Consider the following 9789-nt stretch of genomic DNA (forward strand, 5'->3'; position numbering starts at 1 on the left):
ATGTTATGTACGTTACATCATATTGGGTCAATTAGCTAAGATTGGAGTCTGCTTCTCACCAATTTACTCATATGTAAGTTTCATGATATAAAAACTTGTTTAGATGCAGAAAGTAGTTCATAATGTGTAATTTTCATAGTTAATTGCAAGGTGTGTTCCGTACATAACTGTCACGTACATAACTCAGTGTCCACTTTCAAGACCAACTTTGAAGGACACAATAGGTTTAGAATTTATAACTAATGTTTTATGTGGTTTGCACTTGGCATTAGCTGCCTGGTATTTGCCTTTTGTAAGAAAATATGATTGTGTTGACATTGTCATGCACATAACCCTGGACACCAAAAAATTTAGTATGTCAATCTACTGTAAGAATATTGAAAAGTACACTTAATAATGCAGTGAATTCAGGTTGAAGTAAAGATACTACATGAATGTACATAAACATATGAATGGGAATATCATAAAGAATATATGTACTGTTTTCCACAAGTTTTTTTCACTCAACAACTTCAAAGAATTGAAAAAATTCAGATGTGATGTAAAAAATCACCAGCATGAGAATTCCGTAATTTGATACCTAATTTTTATTGAAAGTTTGAAATCAGTTCATATTTCAAAATGTAAAAGTAAAAATTAAGGTGTCCAAAAGATAATATTATGTTCTGCATGTAACACAAAAAAATCATGAAAAATGAGCATTTTTTAACTATAAAAATGCTGTAAAATACCTATATTCGAAGCAATGAACCTGAAACCTTGTCTGGAGCTACTATAATATATGCCTTCAAAAGTGAAAATGGTACTTCATGTCTCCTGGTCACATTGCATTAGTTTAATTTAGAATTTTCAGAAGCACACTTTTGCACATTGTGTAGTGTACCCTTGATCTGAGCCATGCACTCATACCTAATGCGAAAAAAGAAGATCTAATAGCTCATTTAACCATACATTTACCATGGCTCGACACTAACTTTTTTGTTTGGTGGCCCGATGGGGCCACCAAAATCGTAAATTTCAAATTTTTGGTGGCCCGAGAGAAAAATTTGGTGTCCCCCCCCCCCCCCAAAAAAAAAAAAAAAAAAAAACATAAAAACCGGTAAAGTTCCTTTTTTTTATGAGTCAAATATTTAAGTTTATGATAGTAAGAATTAGAAGTTGAACATATCTACTCATAAATAAACTTCAACAAACTTGCAACACTCACTCTCAGGCACTCATTCAGTCCTTTTCATCCATCCTTTAAACAAATTTAAGTGCTAATTTCCGGCGCAAAAAGTTACGAATTTATTGACATACTTTTCAAAAAATTTTGGTGGCCCGAGTCGGGCCACCAAATTTGCCCTTTTTTGAAATCTGGTGGCCCGACTTTCATTTTTGGTGGCCCCGGGCCACCGGGCCACCGTTAGTGTCGAGCCCTGTATTTACTATTAGTAGGCCTATGCATATATTCTATTAATATGAATGGAGAAGACAAAATATAACCAAACCAGTGTGCAAAAATTATAGTAATGATGAAAGTTGTGAGTTGACGATATCATCACCATAAATATTAGCAAATTTGCACATGTGGATGAGACCGATTTCTCTGCTTGATGAAAACATGTGAAACTTTGAAATCAAATAACTTTCTGATCCTTAGGTCTTATTTCTACCATTCTGTTCTTCTGTTCTTTTAGTGTATTCGTGTAAGCCAACTTTATCTTAATGAATTATGCTCATCGCAGATGTCATCATTTTTTATCTTTATGTTATAATTATGGTTTCCTTTATGGTTTCATTAAAAAAAAAGAACCACAAACTGCACTCCATCTTGCTGGAAGCGTATAACGTCTACTGTATGATAATTAATGAAATCATATTTTGAAGAAGAATTCATCTTGGAACCATATAAACAATTTTAGTAATAATAATAATAATAATAATAACAATAATAAAAATAATGATAATAATAATAATAATGATAATAACAATATCAAAGAAGAGGTAGCTCATGTATATTGCGAGTGATTTCAAGAAGAAACGATAACGTCCATCCCGGACAGAGCGTCGAGGGCTGTCATGCCGAGTGCGATGTCGTCGGGATGTCGCGGCTCTGGCATCCTGAGATGGTTAGTAAGGGGGTTCACACGGACAAACACTGTCTCATGGTGAGCTCTCCTTAGACTGGACACAAGCCACTCCGATTTGTCCCGCACTTTTTGCATCTGAACACCGCATCCAATCTCTACAACCACGATGGAGCGGGACTGATCCAGATTTGTCAGGCAGTGATCCATCTCCCTCTCCCGCTGTTGGCTCAGCGTGTTGAGCCATCTCGTGTCCCTTGCCAGCTGCGTGCAGGGGCGAGCCACACCACCACAGCTCGGACATCGCGGCAATTCTCCGACAGCATGGAGGGTCCTTTCGTCGAACTCTACTTCGATGTCGCTACCGTCCCAAACTTCATCGCAGCATGGAACGGCACACTGGAGCTCGTAGAGGGAACGATGACACTCCACCACGCTTCCGGGAGAAAACCCTGCTCTCAAGAAGTGCCTGTCGATATTACTGGTGTAGACGAAAGAAAGGGACTTGGTCTTACACCAGTTCAGGAGATAAGTGTATCCGACATGGGGTGAGCAGCGACGATAATCTCGCATTCGCTTTCCAAAAATTCCCCAGGCAAATTGCGGGTTCTTGAGGAAAAGCTCGGAGTTCGATAATTCTCTGACTCCAAGACCAAGAAAGCTAACCTCAGGAAGAGCCTTCTTGATATCGACGAAGTCGGGTATGCCGCCGTCGACACTCATCCCCGCTCCCGCCATGATCACGAGGACATCACAAGCTCTAATCGAGCTCGCTGCTCTCTCGATTAAAGGATGTAAAGAATCGTTTGCTGGATTTTGATGAGCACCCACTGAGGAAGCCATGGTTACACTGTAAATCTTGCAAGTTTCCATGAAAGAAAAAGGTCATGATAGAACGTTCAGAGAGTATCAGTAATTCATTAACATGTAATTCCTCGACTGTAACAATGGTGTTTGCAGATTGATGATTTAAGAGCTTATCACCTCACGGTATGACGAAGAAGAATTTGGTCAGTTATGTATGCTCATAATAAAATAGGTTTTCTAGAAGCAATGCTTCTATAGTGGAAGCTTTCTGTTCAATGTCGCTTTACACTTTGAACTTTGGACCTCGCACTTGTCCACACAAGTGTTGGGCATTATTTTGGAGGGTCCGCAATCACAACCATTGATCTAGTTGAAGATGTACGACCAGGGAGGTGGCCACCTCCCTGGTACGACAATGGCCAAGTCCTACTGTAGCGTCAGTTTGTGAAAGCGAACTGCAGAAATGACAAATTTAATAACTTATTTTGCGCATAGTATGAAGATCTATGAATTGGCAACACTCGTTTATAGCCTAGACTGATAAAATGAATCTTTGATGTCACATAATATTGTAGAACAGAATCATGTGGACTTACAAATCATATTGATTTTCTGAGGTACCAGGTGAGGAGAATGAGGAACATAATAACACAATATTATTTTATTGAGTCTTCCATTACAAAACTCCCATATAGAAGTGTATACTAAAGGTATTTCTTTCGGTCATGCCCCTGAATATTCTAGAGAAGCAATAGGAAATAGTTCGTTTATGGAAGCAAATTTCATATTCTTGTTTCATGTCGTCAGAACCGGTATCACCAGTAGAGCTCGTTAATCATACCAAGGAGGTTTGAGAAATGGAGTAACAGCAGTCTCATTCCCTTTGATCCCATGTTTCATACCGCCGCTCAGAAATATTTGAAGTATGTGCTAAACTGGAGCTGCCTCACAGATAGGAAGACAATTGATTCATGTGGCATTGCATCATGACTCGTCACTCTCAAAGGAAGATAAATATGTCTTTATGATGATAATTGCTTTTCGCCGTCCCTTCTTAGAAAACAAGCGGCACATTAATAATACAGGCGAATAGAAATTGTACAAAAATTGATGAAATGAAAATCAAAATTATTCGTTTTTACATGACCTTACACTAAAACATATAAATGAATAAAGAACTATACTCGAAAATTATACCATATCAGTTTCATTTGTCGGAAGCGATCGGAAAGATGATAAAATTGGATTTGTAGAGAGAGTACAGTTTCTAATATTTTCACGACATACAGCTCAGGTTATACATTTTTGCACATAATCTTGGACGGGATCTACTTTTGTTTCATATGCTTTATCATTAAGAGAACATTCATGCTATTTGACAAATAAACGAGCAGAATATAGACGATAATGATGTTAGAGTTTAAAATGAATCTTCAAATTGCTCAAAAAGACGGCGGTATGGAACCCTGATCATCAAAGGCACAAGTGCACCTGTGGAATTCTTTTGTGCATCAATAGAAATATGGCAGCTGTTTGAATAATTACAGCCAGTTGGAGCTCCATCTCTTAAACCTCCTTGATCATACGAAGTTCCTTCTCGGTGTTACACGCAGCCAATAATACTGACAACGCCATCTCTTGACAGGTGATGACATGCGGTGAGGGGAGCCGTACAGAGCGTATCAAAAAAAAAAGGTAATCCAACTTTTGATGGCTATCATTTCTTAATTGTCAGCTATGAAGAGCACGATGTTTGCTGTAAGGAAAGGGGAACCCTTTCTCTTTCCATTGATACCTAATTATGTTGACAATTGTCATGCATGACTGAGCACATGGACTTTAAAGACAACAATGACAAATTGCACTTTTTCCAAGTGTGCGTGTTAATGTGAAGGAACAATGCATGTCTCACTGCATGAATGAGATCTGCCAATGAAAGTTGCCAAGTAGGCCAGCTTGTACGATTTGTGTTTAAGGTTTGTGTTTAGGTCTTCTCCTAACATTTTATTGTCCATAACCTTTAACATGGCCTTTCGTCCGATAACTTGGTCGCTCCCACAGAGGCCAACCCACACAATCCATTTTTTTCTCTGTTCAAATTCAACCCAGTGGCAAACCATGTCTTGAATATGAAGAGAGTATATGGATAATGGTTTCGCCATAATGGGAAGGAAAAAATATCGACAACGTGGCCATGTTGGTGGTTATGAACCATAAAACACAAATCTGCAGTCGTGCAGGCTGGCCTGATGACTTGACCACTTTCATTGACAGATCTCATCCATGCAGTCAGATATGCATTGTTCCTTCACATTAACACGCACAATTGGAAAAGGTGCAATTTGTCATTCTTGTCTTTAAAGTCCATGTGCTCAGTCATGCATGACAATTTTATTGTCAACATAATTAGGTAACAATGGAAAGAGGAAGAGTTCCTCTTTCCCGGTAAATAACACTGTGCTCTTCATAACTGACGATTAAGAAATGGCAGCCCTCCAAAGTTGGATTACTCTTTAATAATAATAATAATAATAATAATAATAATAATAATAATAATGATAATAATAATAATAATAATAATGATAATGATAATAATAATAATCATAATAATAATAATAATAATAATAATAATAATAATAATGATAATAATAATAATAATAATAATGATAATGATAATAATAATAATCATAAAAATAATAATAATAATAATAATAATAATGATAATAATAATAATGATAATAATAATAATACAGGGTTCTAATAATGCGCCAATTCCGGAGTGAGAAAAGGTTCCCTCGATAAAAAAAAAAAAAAAAAAAAAAAACCTCGATCACGCCGTAAAGTCACTTAGCCGCAGTGCCTGGAATTTCGCGAAGTTGCGGCCTGCCGCCAGTTGCAGTTGCAACAATACTACTACTACTGCTACTACTAATAATAATAATGATATAATAATGGTAATAATAATAATAATAATAATAATAATAATAATGATAATGATGATGATACAGACAATAATACAGGGTCCTTATAATGCGCCAATTCCGGAGTGAGAAAAAGTTCCCTCGATCAAAAAAAAAAAAAAAAAACAACCCCCAAACCACACAAAAAAAACCACACCCTCGATCACGTCGTAAAGTTACTTAGCCGGAGTACCTGGAATTTCGCGAAGTTGCAACCTGCGAGTTGCAGTTGCAGCAATACTACTACTACTACTACCACTACTACTACTACTACTACTAATAATAATAATGATAATAATAATAATAATAATGATAATAATAATAATAATAATAATAATGATAATAATAATGATAATAATAATAATAATAATAATGATAATGATAATGATAATAATAATAATAATAATAATAATAACAATAATAATAATAATAATAATAATAATAATAATAATGATAATGATAATGATAATGATAATAATAATAATAATGATAATAATAATAATAATAATAATAATAATAATAATAATAACAACAACAATAATACAGGGTTCTTATAATGCGCCAATTCCGGAGTGAGAAAAAGTGAATTATAATATGAAATCTACATGTATAACCGCTATATTCTTTAGATAAATCATGTTCAGTAAATAAAAAATGCAGAATTCAATTTGTTTGAATAAAATAACCTCGTCCTCTTCCTTTGAATTTCAATTCTTGAAAATAAGGCAGGCTCCTTCGTGGCGGAGGGGACTACTATAGCTCCTGCCGAACCCTCCCCTACACTCCTTCGCTTGCTTGATTTTCCCAGAGGGAGATTATTCTTGCCCCCCCCCCCCCCCCCCCCCCCCTCGAAAACGTTGGACTGCCTATACTTTATACGACCACGCTCCTCCTATGTAACCCTTGCCCGTTCGGTCGCTTCACTCCCTCAGAAAGGTTCACTGTTTGTCTGTTTCCAATTTTGACCCCTCTTCCCCGCCCTCTATGGGCTTTCACACACTCACACAAATACACACACAGACAGACACACACACACACACACACATGTAAACTACAGGCATAAGATATGACACAAAACGCTTGCGATAGTTTCAGTGATAGAGTTTGCATAAAAAATACAATAACCATGTTTGTGCTTGTTCGTTCGTTTATGTTTGTTTGTTTGCTTGTTTGCTTTCTTGCTTGTTTGTACGCTTTTTAATGCGGATGCGCAAAAGAGTCCTGCTGTTCGCTGCATGTAAATAACAGAATGAATTTCAATGGCTCTGGGATTTTTATACATGGAGCTATACATACAGCGATATTGCAGCCTATGTCGTCATCCTTTTTCGAGGCTGTGAGAGAGGGGAAGTGGCAGCTAGAAGAGAAAGGGGCCATGATAGGTTGTTTGTCAAATTGATACCCTCGATCACTATAAAGTTATTTAGCCGCAGTACCTGGAATTTCATGAAGTTGCAGCCTGTTGCATCATCTCAGAAGTAAAGGGATGGCTTCGAAATGCATTGTGTGTGTGTGTGTGTGTGTGTGTGTGTGTGTGTGTGTGTGTGTGTGTGTGTGTGTGTGTGTGTGTGTGTGTGTGTGTTATATGTGGGTACTTTAAACTTCAAACTTTCTTTTGATTTTTTTTTTCTTGACGCGATTGGAGTACAAGCAAGTCATAAATGACATTACCTGCATGTAAGTTGTTAAAGAAGGCCTAGATGACACTGGCATACAGCACTGATACAGGGGAGATAGTATACTAGTACCAGGGAGGTGGAAGAAAGATGGAGTGTGCTCTTCTGAGTTTCCTTTGAAGTCATGCGTGGCCCCGACAGCGTTTTTTTCCCCCTCCCGTAATCCCATTACTCACGCTCGGCGCACTGCAAGTCGTAAATCTTGTGGCGGAAATCACGACGCGAAATGCATTGTGGTCGGGGAATAAAATGGCGTCCTACGGTGTAACACAGAACTCTAGAGTGTATTCTGTAAAGCAGTGGTGTAAGCAGTGGTGGTGGTTCTGGCGATCGTGATTTTGACGGAGACGAGTTTGTTGAGGAGGAATTGCTTTTAGCAAATTCAAAATCACATTGACACAGCAACTTAACGAAATTTGATTTGCAATTGAAACTGAAACTCAGAAAGTTAGATGGGCCTTGGCTTGGAAATTGGAGGCCAAGGCAAGGGCAAGGCTCAGGACCTCAGGTACGCTGCCTAGCAAAAGCATACCTAACGTTAGTCCTAGCTAGTAGACTCTAGTATTTCACAAACTAGAATCTAACTAGCTCCAGAGGTGTACTCTACTACTTTTTAATTCAATTTTTTTGTAACGTTAGCATGGGGTAGAGTCAAGTAGATTACCGGTATTTACCGATGAATGATCGAGGGAGAGTGAGGCGAAACACTGTATACTAAGCTCTGTTTTTCCCCCTAAAATATACTTACAGCATCATACATCTAGGCTTTTATAGATATCATCTTTAATTCTCTACGGAAAATTATTATAATCAAGGCTGATATGTCTAATTTACACTTTTTAACACTCAACTTTCCATTCCAATATGTATTTACTAGTAACTCAAATTCACCGAAACAACGGCAGCGAACGCTGTCCCGACGCCTACTCGGCGGCCCTACAACAACCCGACGAGTACGCTGAAAAGCCCCAGCTCGCTCGGGTGCAGACGAAAAAAAAAACCCGCCTCGGTCTCTATGAAGCACTACTTTTACACTCGAACTGTGTGAAAACACGCCCGAACACGCTCATGTAACTTATATCATTTTGAAGATCAAGGTCAGGCCTACCTCTCTAACTATAAAAAAATTGCGGAAATGTGCGGGATTTCTCATAATCGATACAGAAACAATATGATGACATCTCTAGCGCACAAAACTTACTGCTCAGTAACTCCGTTGTTTGTGTACCGATTTCGCTGGTTCAAACGGCAATCTCCTCAGCACAGTCTGCTGAACCAGCGAAAGGTATAGACATAACACGCTACCCAATTCTTGAGCCATAAGTTGTAGCTTTCGAAGGGGGACGTCTTTCACTGAATGTAATAGACTGCCAAAATTTTGAATATGACGTCATATTGTCGGTGCCACGCATCGCTTCAAAGCCCGATTTTTACGAGCGTGTGTTTGTGGAAGGCCTGGAAAGGAGATCATGTTGCGTCACTCTAGTGCGCCGGAGGGTGATGGGTGGACCGATAAGGCCAGATTTTGACATATTTATCACAGAATGAGGGTTGGATTTCAAGACGTTAATCGGTGTAAGACCACTTGATTTTTTCTCTGAGGGAAGCTCTCAGAGTGCCATCTCCATCTTTTCCACCTCCCTGCTAGTACACTGTACATGGGTCAGTGGTGTAGATCCATGCATGGAAATACATAATACAGTCATGTAATGTATAATGTAGCTGTAACAAAATGAACGATACAGTTTGTATAAAAGTGCTGTATTAATGTAGTCGGCAAATACGTGTGAGTGTGGCTCAACAGTATGTACTGTTGTTAAAGTGGTGTTCGTTTATCGGAATTGTTACAAAACAAACATACTAACGCATTTAAATGAGGTGGAAAACATACTACTAGTATGTCATACATTTTATATTCGTGGAGTCACAGTGTGGTCGCATGGAAATGGAAATGGTACATCAGTTATAGTATACCAAAAATGTCATGTCGATCCAACTAACGTGTATCAACGAACTATCATATCAAGGTCTGTCAGCCATCTATACCCTTATCTACTGGGCAGGCCATCTATACCCTTATCTACTGGGCTGGCCATATACGAAATGGGAATGAAAGGAAATCACCTTTGAAGCGAGTATATACACTGTACGTGTACAGTACTACAATAGCCGCGTGTCGTATCGGAGCTATTTGAGGTTCCACGGGTATACTAACACTGTATGCCGAGTTGATTGTGGCATATATACCTCCTTGATCAATCTGCAATGGAGTTGGTA

At 38.2% G+C, this 9789-nt stretch overlaps 1 protein-coding gene across 1 annotated transcript; it reads right to left on the reverse strand.

Annotated features, from left to right (window-relative positions):
• Nucleotides 1-2012: 2012 nt before the first annotated feature.
• Nucleotides 2013-2807, reverse strand: LOC139726736 (NAD-dependent protein deacylase-like). Its single transcript, XM_071637730.1, has one exon. The coding sequence runs from the start codon at nt 2805-2807 to the stop codon at nt 2013-2015; it is 795 nt and encodes a 264-aa protein (XP_071493831.1).
• Between the last annotated feature and the right edge of the window lie 6982 nt (nt 2808-9789).

This window comes from Diadema antillarum, unplaced genomic scaffold (assembly GCF_040938485.1).
Source record: "Diadema antillarum isolate AM-2024a unplaced genomic scaffold, OU_Dant_1.0 seq00000097_RagTag, whole genome shotgun sequence".
NCBI lineage: Eukaryota > Metazoa > Echinodermata > Echinoidea > Diadematoida > Diadematidae > Diadema > Diadema antillarum.